A 19873-nucleotide genomic window follows, 5' to 3' on the forward strand; every position below is an offset into this window, starting at 1 on the left:
ATTATTAGTTAATTTCATTATATTTCGACGTGCTATGATCGTAAGCAAAAAATTTATATATTTTGGAGAAAAGGCCCCATATATTTTAATTTGCTTTAGGCCACTAAAAAGGTTGGGCCGCCACTGCCACCATGCATTTTGTCATTTCTCGCTTTCCATAGTCTCCAACAATCTATAATAATTATCCTGTGAAAAACCTCTTTCTCACCCGTCTTCAAGTTAACGGTACTAGATAGCTCAAGCAAGTCTCTAACCGTAAAACCAAAAATTGGAGGAACCTTACACCACCGGCTTATAAATTCCCAAACGACCGCCACAATCGCGCAACCCGTAAAAATATGATTTGTCGTCTCCCTTCCCGCCTCACACAAGATAGACCATTTGACAAACTAAACTTACATTTGATTTATTTATTTTATTGTGGTTGGCATCATTGCCAGATACTCTTCGTGTTGTTGTAAATTTTTGCTATAATTTAACGTATTTGTTGACCCTGCTCGTTTGACTTGACTCGTTATGATTTGTCCATTTTTCTCCCACTAACGAAAAGTTCTGGATCCGTCATTACCCACAATACATTAAAGGACCCACAAATTGTTCCAAAGATTAGTGTGTGTTGAGGTGTAAATTGTTCCAAACATTAAAGTACCCACAAATTGTTCCAAAGATTAGGGTCCTACTAGAGACACCACCCCAAAATTAAAAACACCCACCAAATCTGCCACACGTCGATCGATCCGCCGTATATTGGTGGGGTCTTTTAGAAATTGTGTTTTTTTGTTTTTTAGTTGTCTTTTTTCATTATTTTATTGTTTTTTTTTGTCTTTTTATTGTCTTTTCTTTTATTTTTTCTTTTCTTTTGTTTGTTTATGATTTTGTATTATTAATCTTTAAAAAAATACTTTTAAATATTTTTCATTTTTGTGACAATCGTCAATTTCAAGTTAACTCCGTTAACTCAACTCCGTCAATTCAAACTTAAGATCACTGAATCTATAACGCACACTTCATTACATTTAAACTAGGGTTTAAATGACGCTTAACACTTACTGCATGTGTAGTCTTTCGGGAATTGCACCGAAACGCAAACGAGTTGACGCAAACGATTGATGAATAAACGAAAAACGTCAAAACAGTAATTATGTGATAATTATGTGTTAGACTTATGTGTTGTGTGATAACATGGTTATAAACGTTAACTCAAGAGGTAAACTAGTCATTTAAGTTAGAAAAACAACAATTGAAAGTGGAGGGACTTGAGTGTAACATATTATGTTTATAAATAATAACTAAACCCTAACTTATTATTATTCTCCCCACACACAAGTCCCGATCGGAAACCCTTTCCCCCTCCCTTGGCTGCCGTCGACTTACACACACACATACAATCAAGAAATCAAGTGTTTGATTGAAGAATTAGGTGCTAGGAAGGTATAATTGTAAGGCCCCGAACCCGGTAGCCCTACTTTAGCGTCGGATTTACTCATAAACACAGTTCTTACAAGTCAGAGTTCATTAAAACTTTCGCGGAATATAAAAACTTTCATGAAACGTTACAGCAATCCAAAACTTGCCTTAATTAAACATTCTTGTCTTTCAAAATAAACGTCAATTACATTAAAACATCTTGAGTCTTCAGATGCCAGTCTCCTATTCGCCCACTATGTTCCCGCTCAAGCTAGCTGTCTCATTCTACTCACCTGCGTGCATACTAAAAGTCAGCTACGCTGAGTGAGTTCTAGTTAATCAAGCAACTTATCATACAACCACTACATACAATATATACGTATCCGAAGACACATAGTCCACAGTCCAACATGCCACTGCTTAACCACTTAATTACCCCTATAGCTTAGCCTCTTAATTACCCCTACAGCTTAGTCACTTATGCCACTTTATGCCACTTGATGCCACTTTAATAACGAATATCGTTATGCCACTTTGCTACTTTAATAACGAAGTCACGTATAGGCTTACCCTACCACGTACTATCGTCATGCCACTAACACTCTTACTAGACTCTGCCACTTCTATCACAATCTACCCCTACTTGTCTACAGCACACTTTATATCAATACAATATTTACATAATAAGCAAGTCACATCATAGAATACATACACACTAACAACCACTTGACAATCACTATCCTTGGCGATACGTGCAATATCCGAAGATCGTTCACGTACCGACAAGCATTACATAATATCTACTTGTATAACATCTATACACTTACCACTTAAGGTAAGTGTATTCACACTTTCACATCTAACCTGCTTACCTTACCACTTAGCCTCTTATTTACACCTACCACCTTGTCACTTTGCCACTTTAATAACGTATAACGTTATGCCACTTTGCCACTTTAATAACGTAAAACGTTATGCCACTTTGCCACTTTAATAACGTAAAACGTTATGCCACTTTGCCACTTTAATAACGTATAACGTTATGCCACTTTGCCACTTTGCCACTTTAATGACGTAGTCACGTATAGGCTTACCCTACCACGTACTATCGTCATGCCACTAACACTCTTACTACACTCTTGCCACTTCTAACACTCTCTACCTCTACTTGTCTACAACATGCTTCATATCATTTACATAATAAGCAAGTCACATCATAGCATTCATACCCACGTAATAACGATGGCACGTACAGGCTTTCCCTATCACGCGCTCACGTTATGCCACTAACACCCTTAGAATCTTGCCACTTCTAACACACTCTACCTCTACCTGCCTATATCACACTTCATATCAGTTCAGTATTTACGTAATGAACAAGTCACATCGTAACATTCATACACGCTATCAACCACTTGGAATTTACTATCCGTGGCGATACGTGCAATATCCGAAGATCGTTCACGTACCGACAAGCATTATAAACCATATACCTCGTATAACATCTATAGCATACACTTACCACTTAAGGTAAGTGTATTCACACTTCACATCGAGTATGCACACAGCCCCGAAAACATAACAAGGAATGGGGCTAGAAACTCACCTGAACTCTGCTTCTTCCTCCGATAGTTGTAAATCCCTTCTTTAACTGAGCTCGGCTGACTGTATAAGTTACACGTATCAATACTAGCCTGATTTAATCTGGTGGCCTAGTATTAGCTTACTTTTACTTATCGTTTTTAATCTATTTTCTAATCGAACTTGACTTTAGGCAAAGTTAAACCTTAGGCGAACTTGGCTTTAGGTGAAGTTGTCATCAGGCGAACTTAGCTTTTAGGCGAAGTTATCAGTTAGGCGAACTTGGCCGTAAGCGAAGTTATCAATTAGGCGAACTTGGCCTCAGGCGAAGTTACCAGTAGGCGAACTTGGCCGTAAGCGAAGTTATCAATTAGGCGAACTTGGCCTCAGGCGAAGTTATCGCTTTGAAGGCGAAGTTATCGTTTTGAAGGCGAAGTTGCCCAGTTCGCGGCGAAGTTGCCCAGTCCAGCCGCTGTTTGGTTTCTATCAAGCATTTTGGCGATTTTAACACCCTTGTTATGGTTCAACATCACCCACTACGTTCCTCAACCGTTTTCGGTCGTTTATACACTATAAAGCTTGGATCTTTAAACTTCAAAGGTCAAGAATCATACCTTTTTGAGCTTGTTTGGATCTCGTTTAACTTGTTTAATCACAACTAATCGCTCACCCTCTCTCGGATCTTGATCGTTCCTCTCCTCGGCCGCCGGCGGTGTATGTGGTGTGTGTGTTTTGGATGTGTGTAGAGATATGGATAAATGGATGGAATGGAAAGGAAAGGATTGGGGTTTAAGGGGGTATTTATACTCCCTCCAGCCCATGGACCAAAGGCCCATATTTCCTTTTGGTCCATATCCAAACCCATCTAATTATCCTACTAAGTCTTCATATTATGCTGTTCCACTAACTCGTTTATTTCACCCGACAAAATAACATATTAAATATTACTTAGAAATTTCGGGATGTTACAATAATCGATTATCCTATGCATCCTTTATACTTGATTTTGATGTTTGTTGGGTTAATCACAAACCCTAGCTGCCGATTCTACATGGTTATGTGTTCATATGATTTTGTTTGATTGGATTATGATTTGATAATGATATGATAACTAGTATTGATATTGTTACGCGTTAATTGTTGAGTCTTTGAATTGAGTTCAAACAAGAACCCTAATCATGTATGTAATGTGTAATTGATGTGCATGGATGGTGTTTATGGAGTCTAGAGTGTTATATGAATGCATGATAGTCCATAGATAGTTAATATGTTGAGTTTGGATGCAAACAGTTTCTGGACAGAATGTGTTATTGATGTTTAAGTGACTGTAACGAAGTGTAAATGTGAAAAATTGGTTGAGATTATTGGTACAAAAGTAAACTAGGTTGAGTCTAGTTTCTATAGAGTATAAATTTGTAATTTTTGGACAAGTAGAAGTTAACTTTTATGATTTTACAAAAACGTTGTGCAAAGCTGAGCTGTTAGACCTGCTGTTAGGTTGTTTTGTAAATATTATATCTCATGAACTACAAGACCAATTGGGTTGGTTCCACTTCTGGAAGTTGACTTATTGAGTTAGGAACCTAACCCAAGTGGTCTTGCATTTATTGGATTTTTCGTTTAACGGGAATTTCAAATAACATTCTGTTGCGCATGAATATGACTGTTATGAGTTTGCTATAATGATTTGATAATTGTGAGAAAACTATGTGGAATAAAAATATAATAAAATATGTTCTGGAAACCTAAGACATATATTCTTCTGTGATGATTTTTGGTAAATTAATTGAGATGCTATGATTGGTGGAATAATACAATCTTTCAAGTAGAATTTCTGTCTCGGTGAAACTTGCTGCTGAGTTTTGTGAAAACGCATGAAACATGATACTTGCTATATAATTGTTATGTTTTGACCAAATTACCCTTGCGGGGAATAATTGCTAATTGATTGTCATAATTTGACCAAATTGCCCTTATGGGGAATAATGGCTAGTTAATTGTCATGATTTGACCAAAATGCCCTTACGGGGAGAAATTGCTAGTGATGTATTTTATGAATACATGACACGTATATGATTGCTTACACATGTAATGTGTCACAAATACACTTGTTAAAGTCACACATGATTCACAAACGAAACACAAAACATGTTATGTGCATAGGTATTATGTGCCGGGTCTAAAGACTCGATAATATTCCGACACTTAGAAAAAATCTCTTTATTGTTTTAGAACGCTAGAGAGAGTTTTTCTGTGACGCGCATCTTGGTGAATTATTTTGGGAATACTTCGCAAACAGTGAGTTTCACTTTCCTCTTTTAAACTCTTTAAACGCTTTTCTCTTGGGGGAGATAACATACTCCGAACGCATTTTAGATTTTGTTAATATAGATTATATATCACTTGTAAAGACTAAGTGGCAAACGCGTAAACTAAAGTCCTTCATAACATCGAACCGGTTAATATTTGGATAATAGCGAGTCACTGTTGAGTAGTACTACTGGGTTTGACAAACCCCACCCAACGCTAAACTCGACTGGATGTCGAGCGGGTGTAATCTTGGCTAAACACATACCATGGTCTGGACGACCTGGTGGCAAGGCAAATTGATAAACAGTCAGCTTCGGTGTCGAACACTTAGTGATACTTGTTTTATAGGCTAGCTACCTATAGATATATAATTGACATAACACTATCTGGTAACGCAAAAAGCTGTAACGCAAAACGCTGTAACGCAAAACGCTTAACGCAAAACGCTGAACGCAAACGCTAAACATTTATTTTTTATAAACTTGTGAACTCACCAACCTTGTGTTGACACTTTTAGTATGTTATTCTCAGGTAGCCGAGGAGGGCGCGCGGTTTAGGAACATGCATTGCTTGAAACATTCTAATTATGAAAAACTTATTTTTAAACTGTTATCATTGGGTTTTAAGTCGTCCTGCGTGACGTAACATTGTTTTCTATGGTTTTACGCTTCCGCATTTGATTACTCGTAAACGTTTTCATGGTTTTGAAACTTTGTTTTATGGTTTGATTATAACTAATGATTCCGATCCTGTTAGTTCACACCCTCTGACGGTAAAACTCTGTTAGTGGATTTTGAGGGTGTGACAATTTTAAACCAAGTTTCGGGTAAAAATCGAGTAAACGTCAAACTTCTCGTTTTAACGAGCTAGTCACTGTTCAAATAAACAAAAATATTTCCTAACATCTTTAATTTATGTTTCATTTTATATTATTTAAATTTTAAGATTGTGATGTGTTGGAACCAAACTTGGTTTAATGCCAAGATCGAGTGCATTTACATCCGCTTAAACCCGAGTTTGGGACTTTTATTAATAAAAATTCTCAAACTAGTTTAAGGTACTGCTTTTATTGAAGTAATTCATATTTAAACAGTATTGTTTGATGAGTTTAAATAATACGAGGATATAAAATGAATTAAATAAAATTAAATACTCAAAAATACAAGTTTTTATTAATAAGAAAGTTCCGAATTACATTCTCAAGTCGGGTAAACAAAAACAAATACAAATAAAAAAATTCGAGATGCCACGACGATAGAACGACGAAGACGATGATGCTTGGGACAAGCCACACGCAGATGAGACAACGGCGCGGGTGGTGCTGCAGTTTAGATTTGTTTTTGTGTTTTGTTTCTTTTTTCGAACTCGTTGTTATGTATTTAATATTATTATATAAATTTTGTTTTGTTTCAATTTTAAAATTGTTGTTTCGTTGTAATTTTAAAACCGATAGATTGAAAACAAAAAATTATTGAAAATGAAAATTGGTTACACCCCACTAAGGCTATGTGTAGTGGAGCGGTTACAAATTAGGCGAATTGCGACACGTAGCGCCCAGTCAGCAAATAGTAAGAATTTGTTTTTGGGGTATAATGGTGTTGTAGGCCCTCCAGTGCCGCGTCACCATTTTTTTATTATTTTCTTTTAATAATCAAGGATTTAATCGACCCTGTTTACACGGAGAGCATACACGAAACACCAGATGACGTGTTGAGACGTTTTTGGACGGCGATTAGCGATACACCTTGACCTATAATCCGCGGAGAATACGTGCCAGACTGCAAAGCCTCAGCCATCAGGGACCCGTTGCACAGGTTTGTATATGTATATGTATATGTATATTTATATAATATAATATAATATAATATAATATAATATAATATAATATAATATAATATAATATAATATAATATAATATAATATAATATAATATAATATATATATTATATTTATATTATATTATATTATATTATATTATTTTATTGTTTTTTTGTAAAGGTACCTACACAGGCTTATCGCTAAGACCGTACAGGGTCGTCACGGGGTGCAGATCACTGCAACCTCCGTGACCTGTTTTTTTTTGCGATGCCTGCTTACGGGGAGACACTGCAACCTAGCTCGCGGTTTCGGCGACTACTTCGCCATTTACTGGCCCATACGTAGAGGTCTCACTTGTTGAGCCTCCCCCGATCGAGGAGCCGGAGGTGGATATTCAGGGCACCGAGGTTGATGGTGATGAGGACGGTGATCAGGTACGTTATATTTTATCGTTTAAATATTTTTTTTGTATCTTCGTCTTCTTAACGTTAAATTATCGTGTTCATAACAGCCACCGCATCAGCACCCGCAGCACGTTCTGCATACACATCGCGCCGTGCGTTTGGATCCGGCCACTGACTCCTGACAGACAAAAAAAGAAAACAAACATAAGTCGTTATGTACTAATTATTATTATATAAATCTCGTTCCTTTTATTTTGTACGTTTTTAATTTTAAATTGTTGTTTCGTTGTCACCTTCCTAAACCGATCAAAAAACGGTTACACCCGAGCTAAAAAAACAAAACAAACAAAAGAGAATAAATAAAACAAAAGAAAACAAAAAGACAAAACCATAATAAAATAACAAAAAAAGACAACAAAATGACAAAAAACACATGTTCCCAAAACATCCAAGCAATAAGTGGCGGATCGCCCGATACGCGGCTTAGTGGATGGGTGTTTAGGAAACACCCCATGATGTATCTAAACCCCTAAAAGAATTGAAAGGAAATTGGAAAAAGTCACACATTATATATATATTAAAAGGCAAGTTGCGGTTAACTCACAAAGGACCACTTTTCATGACACCTGCCAATTAGTTTGTCACACGTTGCAAATGGATACGAACTCCAACGTTGGCAGGTATTTTTGCTATTGGACCACATAGTTTTGATGCTTTCTTTCCACATTGCGTGTACTCTCTTCCTCGTATCATCCTGTCCAACTTCTCCATCGACAGCCCCTGTAGGGCAGTGTTGACGACGCAATCGACCAATTTCAACCATCGATTCAACACACTAATTTAAGAAATAAAGTTCTAACAGTAATCAATTTCAAGAGGTTTCCGTCGCCGACGTACGGCATCTCCGCTCCTCGGCCTCTTTAAGCTACGATACAACTTTCCTCTCCGTTTCACTAAGCAACAACACCGTCATAGCATATGAAGATTGTCTCCAAAGGTTTATTAGGTTTTCTCCACACCGCAAACCCTATATGTCCTAACTATGATATTGAATTTGCAACTGTGGCATTCTAATTATTTATGGCTTCGTAAGATCAGTAATTGCATTTTATAGTAGATATGTTTCGCTAAATTTCTTATTTTTTTAGTTTATTATGATCAGTTGGTTTGAACTTAAGATAATAATTGCATTTTATAGTAATTATGTGTCGCCAAAATGCTTATTAGTTTACCTTTTTAGGCTGAGCAACACAAATAATTAGGGTTGGCATAAAACTTTTAGAAGATTGGTATTATCTAAAACAAGTAGAGCAGGCTTATTACAGTATGAATGTTAGCCATAGTTATTTTAACATTTTAAGGATTTTGGATGTGAAATTTGATTAGAAAGCAAGTGGTGTATGGGTTTACTGTATTGGTATCGATAGAGTAGTGATATATGGGTTTACTGTATTGGTATCGGTAGAGTAGTAATGTTTGTGAACAATGTTTGCATTAATGATAATTTTTGGTATGTGCAGAGTAATTATGTTTTAAACTATGATGAAAAAGTGAAGGATGGGTTTTATGATGTATATGGGATGCTTCTAACACAGAACCATTTATGATAATGTTGATTATGAAGTAATTTTAGTGGACAGAACGTCTTGAGGAAAGAGTTTCAAATGTTCCATTGGAATGCTAGGCTTCAGGGATGAGCCAGATTATTAACAGGTTGATTCAGATAATTGATGATACTGCTGTTGCACAAATGGATGGTCATGTTAGTGATGCAGATGAAATGTTTAGAAGGTGGATTATTACAAGTTGTTCATCTCGGTTCTATTGATTGTGGGCTATCCTATTAGAGGGCCTTGCATTAAGGTTTAAGGTTAATGCATAACATTTTAAGATTTAGGTTTCTTTTGTATTATAAGTTATTTTTACCGGTATATCTATGTTTCCGTTAAAACAGTGTTCAAAATTGGCGTTTCTACGTTTCCATTAAAACAGGGTTCAATATTGGCGTGTCTACGTTTCCGTTAAAACAATGTTCAAAATTGATTCGGCCCCACCGCGAAGCGCGGGTGTAAAATCCTAGTTTATGTCTATGTTATGTATACATGAAAAACAGAGCTGTGCATGCCAAATAATTAACTGACATACTGTACTGCAAAGGATTCTCAAATGTGTTTCATGCTTATTGGTCCAACAAAAAGATCGTGCAACCTAAACAAATAGGTCAGTCAAAACGAGTTTAACGAAGATATTTATGGAATAATTTAGTTTTGGGGATAAATATGGAATCTCTATTGAGGAATATACGTAATTATTGTAGACACCCAGTTTTCTCACATTTTATCTTTTTGGTACACCCTCCCTAAAGAGTGTATGGGTGTACAAATAGTAGCCCCCTTTAAGAATTCTCACATAATAATATGCTGCATTCTGTTTACCCACTAACCGAATCAACTTTGGAGGCTCATTGCTTTCCCCCATCTTCTCTTGTAACATCGTGATGGCTTGTCATTGTGGCGTTGTGGCTCCAAAACGTCGGATACCCCCCCCCCCTCCCCAGCCTTTTTCCTTAGGCGTTTCGGCACAACCGTTGTGTACAAAACACAAGTTCAGCTCGATTTTTAATAAAAGTGTGTGGGATGGGAGAAAGAGAGGAATATATGTAATTATTGTAGGAGAATTGTGGATTTTTCCCACTACACCACCTTTTGTAAAACTCTTCATTGCTGACGGGAATGCACATGTCTTACAACGCCTATATGTGGAGAGTTTTAACTACGCATGGTCTTATGAATCTTGCCACCACCGTATTGGCAGCTGAACACGTCTCTGGGTCAACGGCGACATTGACTCCAGATAATAACAGCGACCAGAAAATGACACCAGTGAGGATGTCGTTGATAAGGTTGTTGGAAGAGACGCACGATCAGGGACGGATCTGGTGTGTTCAGCGGCGACCCGTGGCCAACGAAAACAAGTTAGGGCTTTTGGCTCACATTTAATTAAGGTCTCCAAGTCCAAAAAACATTATAAATATATATATATATATATATATATATATATATATATATATATGGGTAACGTAAACTCAAAGTAGTGTATTGGTGTGGTGGTAAGCTTGGTTGTTACTAAAGTATATATCATAAGTTCAAAACTTTCAAAACTTGTAGTAAGCAAATAATTTTTTCTTAATAATTTCATGAAAATGCCACAAAATCTTATTTCGATTTAGGTCTTCACATACATTCATTGAGCGGCCCATGGGTGTGTTTAGGGGTGGCAAAACAAACCCAAATGGTTACTTTGGGTTAATATGGATATTTTTAAAATTAGAATAGGTTAGAATGAATCAAAAGAATTTTTCAAGGAGGTCAAGATGGGTTTAGGAAATGCTAGTGACTTTTGGTTATGGGTATGGGATATAATAGACTAAAACAAGCTTCATCCAATTTCATTTAAACAAAACCCAGGAAACCGAAAAATCGAAATCGAAATAATTGAAACTGAAGAGATACCGTAATCGACCAAAATGAAAAAAAAGCGAAACCAAGCCGAAAAGAAACCCGAAAAAATCGAGCCTGAACCGATACACACCGGGGTTTTTTTAATGAACGAGTACGACGATGGAAACATCTTAGTTATTTTATATTTTTCGCTTTTGATTTATATTTTGAGTTATTATTTGTTATTAATTTTTTTGAATTTTATTAGGAGTTTTTGTAACTCTTTGTATTTTAACCTTCAATTGGGTCAAGATGAGTTAACTCTACCCATCCTGACTCATACACATTTGGAACCTTTATTTTAAAAATCCATTTTGACCCATATCCATTCTAACCCACCACCCAAATCCAACCCAACCTACTCACATTGCCACCTCTAGGTGTGTTGCATTGTATGTGGAGTTAGAAAGATATCGTGTGGCATACATTTTGTAGGTTGTGTTCGAGGGCGGTTATACTGTGTGCACCAACTAGGGATGAGCAAAATCGGTACCGGTACCGATACCGAAATCGGTACCGATTTGGTACCAAAGTTTTAAGTTTCGGGATCGGTACGGTACCGGTATTTCCCGATATTTTACCTTTGGTATCGGTAGTATTCCGGTAACGTGAACCGAATATTTCGGTACCGGTACGGTATCGTGCTCATCCCTAGTACCTGTTAATTGTAAGAATTCGATGATTCATTCAAGTGATGTACATCCCTATAAATACTAAGGGAAAATAACAAACTTAAGGCTAATTTAGGAGGTGATACATATACAGCTATACACATGCTAATTGACAGCTATACATAAATATTATACATAAATACACGTTGACTAATATGCCCCCGCAGTCGGAGCATGTGGTTGAATGCGAAGACTGGACTTGAATTTGTGAAACAATGCATGAGGTAGTCCCTTGGTGAAGATGTCCGCATATTGATAGTCAGCCGGAATGTGAAGTACCCAAATGAAGCCGAGATGAACCTTGTCACGCACGAAGTGGATGTCAAGCTCAACGTGTTTGGTGCGTTGATGTTGGACAGGGTTTCCCGAGAGATAAACTGCGGATACGTTGTCACAAAAAATAATGCTTGCGTCACGTATAGGAACTGAGAGTTCAAGTAGTAGGTTACGTAGCCACGTGATCTCAGCAGTGGCGTTGGCAACACCACGGTATTTGGCTTCGGCGCTTGAACGCGAGATGATATGTTGTCGTTTGGATGACCATGAAATGAGATTGTCTCCAAGAAAGACACAATAACCCGATGTAGAGCGTCTAGTATCCGGGCAGCCCCCCCCCCCAGTCGGCATCAGAGTAGGCGGTGATTTTGGTGGACTTAGAGGGAGTGATTAACAACCCGTGTGAAACCGTTCCTTTGAGATAACGTAAAATGCGGCATAGAAACTGGAAATGCGGTTCACGTGGGGCGTGCATAAACAAGCGAACCTGTTGGACCGCATAGGCAATATCGGGACGAGTGAATGTTAAGTATTGTAGGGCCCCGGCGAGGCTTCGGTATAATGTTCCATCAGGCATTAGTTCTCCAGCCGAACTACTAAGTTTGGAGTCTGTATCACAAGGGGTTGCACTTGGTTTGCATGTTTGCATGTTTGCACGTGTTATTATCTCATGTGCAAAGGCCTCCTGTGATAGAAAAAGGCCACCATCTTTTGGTGTGACCTGAATACCCAAAAAGTGGTGCAATTTCCCCAAGTCCGTCATTGCAAATTCTTTAGAGAGTGACGTAATGATTTGACGGAGAAGTGTGGTGTCGGATTCGGTAAGAATAATATCATCAACATATAGTAGCAAATAAGCGACACGTGTGCCTTGTCGATATATGAAAAGCGAAGTATCGCATATGGCACTACGGAAACCGCATGACATGATGTAGTTGGCAAATCTTTGGTACCAAGCGCGCGGTGCCTTTTTGAGGCCGTAAAGCGATTTGCGAAGCTTGCAAACAAACGACGGGTTGGATTTGTCGGTGAAGCCGGGGGTTGATGCATATATACCGTTTCTTTTAGGTACCCGTGTAGAAAGGCGTTTTTAACATCAAGTTGATGAATGGGCCATGACCGGGAGACGGCTAAACTAAGCACGGTGCGTATGGTAACAGGTTTCACGACAGGGCTAAACGTTTCGTCACAATCCAAACCAACCTGTTGTGTTTTTCCGTTTACAACTAACCGGGCTTTATACCTTTGTAGCGACCCATTAGCATGAAAATTATGTTTGTATAACCACATGCAATTAATTATACTGGAGTTCTCGGGTCGTGGTACGAGTTCCCAAGTGTTATTATCTATTAAAGCTTTATACTCGTTGGTCATGGCGTTTCGCCAATTCGGATCAGTGAGTGCAAGTTTAAGATTTTTTGGAATAGGGGAGATGGCAGGTGGTGTGGAAGTAGTGGTGTGTAGAGAGAAAGGTAGTTTTGGTTTATGAATACCAGCACGTGAACTTGTTTGCATGGGGTGAAGGTTTGGTGGAGATGTGGGTGGAACATTGTGGGTGTTGTTAATGGTGGAAGGTTGGGAATTTTGTATGTTGGGTGGGGTAGGGTCGTTGGTAGAGGGTTGTGTAGGTGAAGAAATAGGGTATGTTGTAAGACATGGAGAGGGTGGTGGGGTGTTAGATGAGGCTGATGGTGTAGGAGTGTGTTGAGGGGTGGACTGGATTGGTTCAGTTTGCATGGGATGGGTTGGTGGGTTAGATGGGGAATATGTAAAAGAGTTATAAATGAGTGGTGATGGGTCATCGGATAGGAAGGAGTAATCAGAGGTAGATGTGGTGGTAGTTGTTTGGAATGGAAATGTATTTTCATCAAATGTGACATGTTTGGATAGAATTACTTTTCCCGTGGGAATATCGAGACAACGATAACCTCGATAATCTGGAGGGTATCCAAGAAACACGCATCGAGAGGATCGAAGGTGTAATTTATGAGGTCGGGTGGATGACTGATTAGGGTAACACAAGCATCCAAATACACGGAGGCGCTCATATGTGGGGTGTTTGAGATATAGAACAGACAAAGGGGTGCGATTGTGAAGAAGCTTTGTGGGAAGGATGTTATGGAGATATATGAATGCGTGTAGAGCTTCTACCCAATAGCCGGGCGGGACACTTGCATGAGTTAGGAGACAAAGCATGATTTCGTTTATTCGCCTAATCATACGCTCGGCTTTCCCATTTTGTTGGGATGTTTGAGGGCAAGAGAACCGAAATTGAAGCCCATTGTTGGAAGCAAAGGTTTTAAATTGATTGTTATCAAACTCTCCTCTCATCTCGCATTGGAACAACTTAATGGTGCAATGAAATTGGGTCTTGACAAAATTATGAAACTGAGTGAATTTGGAGTAAGTTTCAGACTTGAATTTAAGTGGGTAGGCCCAAGTGTAATTTGTGAAGTCATCTATTATTACCATGTAATATTTATAGCCATTATTGCTAGATATAGTGACGTCCATAAATCACAATGAAGTATATCACATGGCATAAGAGTATTAGATGACGAGTTATTAAAAGGTAATCGTTTATGTTTTGATAATTGGCAAGAATTGCAAACAACCAAAGGAGAAGTCTTATTACATGAAATAAAATCAGAAATATGAAGACAATTTAAAATATTAATCCCCGGGTGGCCAAGGCGATCATGCCATGGAGCACTCGGAGTAGTAGTAGTAGTAAGTAATGAAGACGCGGAAGTGTTGGTGGTGTTGGTGACCGGATAGAGATGACTCTCGCTATCATGGCGACTCAGGAGCGTCCCACTCTTGTAATCCTTCACAGAAAAGCCAAATGGGTCAAAATCAACGGAAACCCAATTATCTATAGCGAAACGACGAACAGAAACAAGGTTTTTGATTATATTGGGTGATATTAGGACATCATTTAAGTAAAGGTCACGGGATGGTCCGGGTAGTGTAGTGTTTCCTAATCCGAGTATTGGTATAGATTGACCATTTCCAACGAGTATAGATTTAATAGGTGTAACACGAGAGGAAGACGAAACCATACTTGAGTCGGCGCTGAGATGATTGGTTGCACCGGTATCCATGAACCACGAGTCATCAGGTGGTTGCATTGTTATAGCATCAAAAGCATATCCAAGATCAGTGGGTTCAAGAGGGTTGAGGTCAGCAAAGTGAGCTTGTGGTTGTGACCCAGATCTGGTAGGAGGCCTTGAAGCTTGAGGGTATCATGGGCTGCTGTTGGGCTGCCACGGTGAGGCCCAACCGGATTGGGTTGGGTATGGACATGGTGGTGGAGGGGCCCAATAAGGAGGCCAATAGCCGGAAGATTGAGCAGGCCAGGGTGGGTGGTTTCCATGAGATGGCCCGGCTAAGGTATTAGCAGCATTGGAAGACGACCCAGTAGTTGTACGAGTGGGCCTGCGGGTATTTGGGCCTTGACGTCGCTGGTTAGTCGGTCCACGAGACTGAACACGCAGCTGGTTATCACGCCGCTGTTCAGGAGGAGCAACGTGGTTACCAGGTTGCTCTATGGTAGCAGCAACAACGGGTGGTGGGTTGGGTTCCCGAGCGTATTGACGGTGTTGTTCGAGCTGAACCATGCTACAAGCAGACTCCCATGTGGGGATTTGTTGATTGATTAATGACCCAACACTGTCCTATTCCCGCGGTAACCCGCGCACCAGTTGCAAAACAAGACGGTTTTCGGTAACCGGGCTTTCAACGTCTTTCAATTTTTCAGCCAGTTCTTTCAGTTTCAGAAAGTAAGCCTCTAGAGATGAAAAAGAGGCCAATTTGAGATTGACAAACTCCTGTTCGAGGGCTGCCGCACGTGCACCCTTGTTGTTCAAGAACATATTCTTGATACGGGTCCAGGCCTCATATGCAGTCGACTCGTTTTCCAGTACTCGGGTGAGCAAATCGTCAGACAGTGTCCCGTAGATCCACTGCAAGACGATAGCATCAATCTTGTTCCAAGACTCGTACTCCGGATCCTGCTTAGCCGGTGGTGATGTGCCATCAATGTGGTTTGTGACATCATAACCACGGGCGTGGAGGAGGAAGAGTTTAACCCACGACGAGTACGACACCTTGGTGCCATCCAACGTACGGATCTTGTTTTGGATGTTCGTCACGGTATAGACCGGATGAAGAGGAGCGGTGACAGGAGTAGCAATTTCTTTTCCGTTGGTCATGATGAACAACGAACAGGTAGAGGATCGAAAGGAAAAAAAATGCTCTGGTGAAGGCTAATACGGCGGCGGCGATGAGAAAGCCCGTAGGCTTGAAAAAAAGTGGCGTCGGCGGTATTAGGGTTCAGAGCAAGTGTGCTGTGATACCATGTTAATTGTAAGAATTCGATGATTCATTCAAGTGATGTACATCCCTTAAATACCAAGGGAAAATAACAAACTTAAGGCTAATTTAGGAGGTGATACATATACAACTATACACATGCTAATTGACAGTTGTACATAAATATACATAAATACACGTTGACTAATAGTACCAACTACCGCCTTATCAGTTTACCATCCTTGGTCGCCCACCTTTGCCTACCGGCTCTTATTGCCCACCTTAATCGACCATTGTCGCTCACAATCATGGCCACATCATGATTCATTGTTGTTCATCTTTATCGACTACAATAACCTTATGAATTTTTTATATTTCTAGTTTTGTTTTAATAAACTATGGTGTGGAATGATGTTATCATCATTTTTACTAGATATAAACTATATTAAACTTCTAAAATACCACCATTTGTTACTATAACAATTGATTATCCATATTTTAAAAGTTAATTTGGCTAAAAGTAACATATATTTTGGACAAGAGAAAAAAAATCAACAAATTATTAACTATTTTTTTTATAAGTTAATTCTATAGATTAACTGATTAACCAAGACAACTCATTAATTGGACATGAGAGGAGTTTCATGTCAATTGGAGTATTGGACTATTTATCCACAACATTAATTATTTGGTTTAACCATTGTATTAATGTAATATAACATATAAGGTCATGGGGTATACTCTAACCCATCTTAATTCCACGTAAGTTTCACATCATCATTTTTTTCTTTTTCACTCTATGTCATCCAAAGGAAATGGTTTAACCCATTTAACACATAACTAATATAACAAATCAATTAGTAATTAATACATATTGTTCTTTTTAACCCGTTAAAAACATAACTCATGGGCCTTTTTAACACACTTAACACAAGTGAGGAGTGGTTTAATCCATATTTAAAGTGTCATATCACTTTAACCTATGTACAGGTTAGAGTATACTCCATGACCTAAGAATATGTGATGATTAAGACTTGAAATCATAAGGTCTTAAATTCAAAACATGACTCAAAAGAGTTTTCTCACAGTGGTGAGTTTTCTCCGTGATGGTGTTTTGGGTGAGTCAGACCCGAAACATCAAAATCAATATTGGCGATTAATATTTTGTATTAAAAAGACTCATCTTGGTATTAATGGTGGTCCCAAACGCTGATAAAAAAAACTTGTAAGACGTGTACTTAAAAGTGAATATGATTTGAGTGTGTGCATAAGTTGCAATTTATAAAGACAAATGAGATTGTTTTATGCTAGTATAGAATATTAACTGCCTAAATTGTTTTCCAACGGCAAATCTAACTCTACTCTAAATTATTACGCAGTTTTTACAATGACTGACTATAACTCTCACCCGCTACAAAGACAAATCCTTATCGAACATGTTGTTACCGGTAGACCAAATGTCCATTTGACAGTGTTGCTTAGTTTTTGAAGTAAATGACAGGAAAATCTATTTTAGTAGGTATTGACTCCTTTAAAACTAGGTTTGTAGGCTAGTAGCGAATATATGTTCTCTCTATTTTACAATTTTCAGTTGTGGCTCATTTCCAACATGAATTTTGAAGCATTTTTTTATTACAACGGCAATCACAACTTATTATTAAGGTGCTTTCAACTTTTCACTTTTAATTAGTTGTTTTAGTGATTTAATTACACAAGTACCATTCACCCATTACAAGGGTGTGTTCGGCCTATACATAAGCCGATAAGCGGGCCGCAGGTGTAAATGAATAAACAAAAGCCTCTCGCCACGTTTATTCGTATGATTTATATCTATCAGTTCATATATTAGGCCTCACTTTCTAATATCGGTTTTGAAACTTTAGCTTTAGCTGTGTTGTGTTGGTGTTTTTTTAGCTCATCTTTGGTGTTTCGTGTTGCAACATCTCTCTTTGTATTCAGGTTCATCGTTATATACAACTTTGAATCGTTATACCCTAGGAATGCAACTTATATGCTTCAAATAAATACAAACTGGTTATTTAAAGGGTGCTGCTAAACATACCCTCCCTTACACCATTTTTACTAAATATACACCCCCCCTTTTACTTATTAGATAAATTACTATTACCCTTTAACATTATTTATATACATATTAGTCCCTATAATATATTTTTCACTTAATAATCTTCACTACATATATCAAATTAAAAACTATCAAGTATTACTATTAATTTATTTTTTTAGTATTAATATTGTAAATAATTATAATACTTTTTTTTAATTTTAATAGTATATATATTTAGAATATCCTTATTTTACCTCTTTATCTTTTACAAAATAAACCCGAAACTCGAAAACCTAAAACCCTAAACCCTAAACTCTAAACCCTATACCGAAAACATAAACCCTAAACCCGAACCCTAAACCCTAAACCCTAAACTGAAAACCTAAACCCTAATCCCGAACCCTAAACCCTAAACCCTAAACTCGAACCCTAAACCCTAAACCCCGAACCCGAACCCTAAACTCGAAATCATAAAAAAACGCAACTTGTAAAAAAATATTAAATCCTTATCTTTGTGCTAATTTGGTAATTATATGATTTCAAAGGGTAATATTAAAACTGGTTTTTTTCAAAAGGGGGGGGGGGGAGGGTATGACAAGCAACCAGGGGGGTACATTTAGCACATTTAGCCTGACCCTATTTAAACAAATTAAAGTGTAAGCCACTATCGAATCTATGTGCCTCGGATAATGTCATCGGTGACACTCTTAAGCATTTCCTTAAATTTTTCCCCTTCCTTTGTTTTTTACTCCGACCATAAGAAAGGATTAAAGTTGATCTTATTAAAAATGTACTCAAAAGTTTTTTACTATTTTTTAATATAGATTAGTTCATTACTTATGAAGCTACTTAGCAACAAATAGGAGTTCAGCTTAAGCAATGAGTGGTTTCTTGTCTTTGAGACGATATTTCGTCCTACTGATTTGGATGTGTCAGTTTAATGTCTTATTGGACAATGAAGACTTTATTCATTGTATTTTGTTGATGTCATGCAGAAGGGCAAATATGAAGTTTAATGAAGATGTAACTGATGAAATATGTTACTGGCTTATTGGACTTTTTGGTGAACAAAAGAAGAAATAACCAACAGTAACAATAGTACAGGTGGAAAAGGAGAAGGTTCATCAAGCTCCATCATGGAAAATGGTTTTGAAGTTCCTAACCATTTGGTCCATAGGTATGTCTCTCAGCCACCTCTTCCACCATTCACCCGTTATCACCCCCTGCCCTTATGCCACCATATCACCACGTTAACCCCTTCAGCAAGGTGTTTAGGGTGTTTTTTTGCTGTTGACTTGGACCGGCTAACGCCCTTACGCTAGCCACAACGATTAACTTTAGTAAGCTAACTCATTTAATATATATATATATATATATATATATATATAAAATTTGTTATGATGGTCCTATGTCTAGCCCATTCTACAAGACTGGTTCCAACTTCCAGGTTTAGGTCGAGCCAATGCTACGTGGCCCAAGAAATGGTCCATGCCAATAATATAGCTAGATCTCATCCCAAGTTCCCAA

The 19873-nt window shown here is 38.1% G+C and overlaps 1 protein-coding gene across 1 annotated transcript; it reads right to left on the minus strand.

Annotated features, from left to right (window-relative positions):
- Positions 1-15644: 15644 nt before the first annotated feature.
- LOC143554658 (uncharacterized) lies at positions 15645-16181 on the minus strand. Its single transcript, XM_077044368.1, has one exon. The coding sequence runs from the start codon at positions 16179-16181 to the stop codon at positions 15645-15647; it is 537 nt and encodes a 178-aa protein (XP_076900483.1).
- Positions 16182-19873: the final 3692 nt, after the last annotated feature.

The sequence above is a fragment of the Bidens hawaiensis genome, unplaced genomic scaffold, assembly GCF_021521415.1.
Source record: "Bidens hawaiensis isolate Kalapana, Puna unplaced genomic scaffold, B.hawaiensis_p1.1 tig00017777_1, whole genome shotgun sequence".
NCBI lineage: Eukaryota > Viridiplantae > Streptophyta > Magnoliopsida > Asterales > Asteraceae > Bidens > Bidens hawaiensis.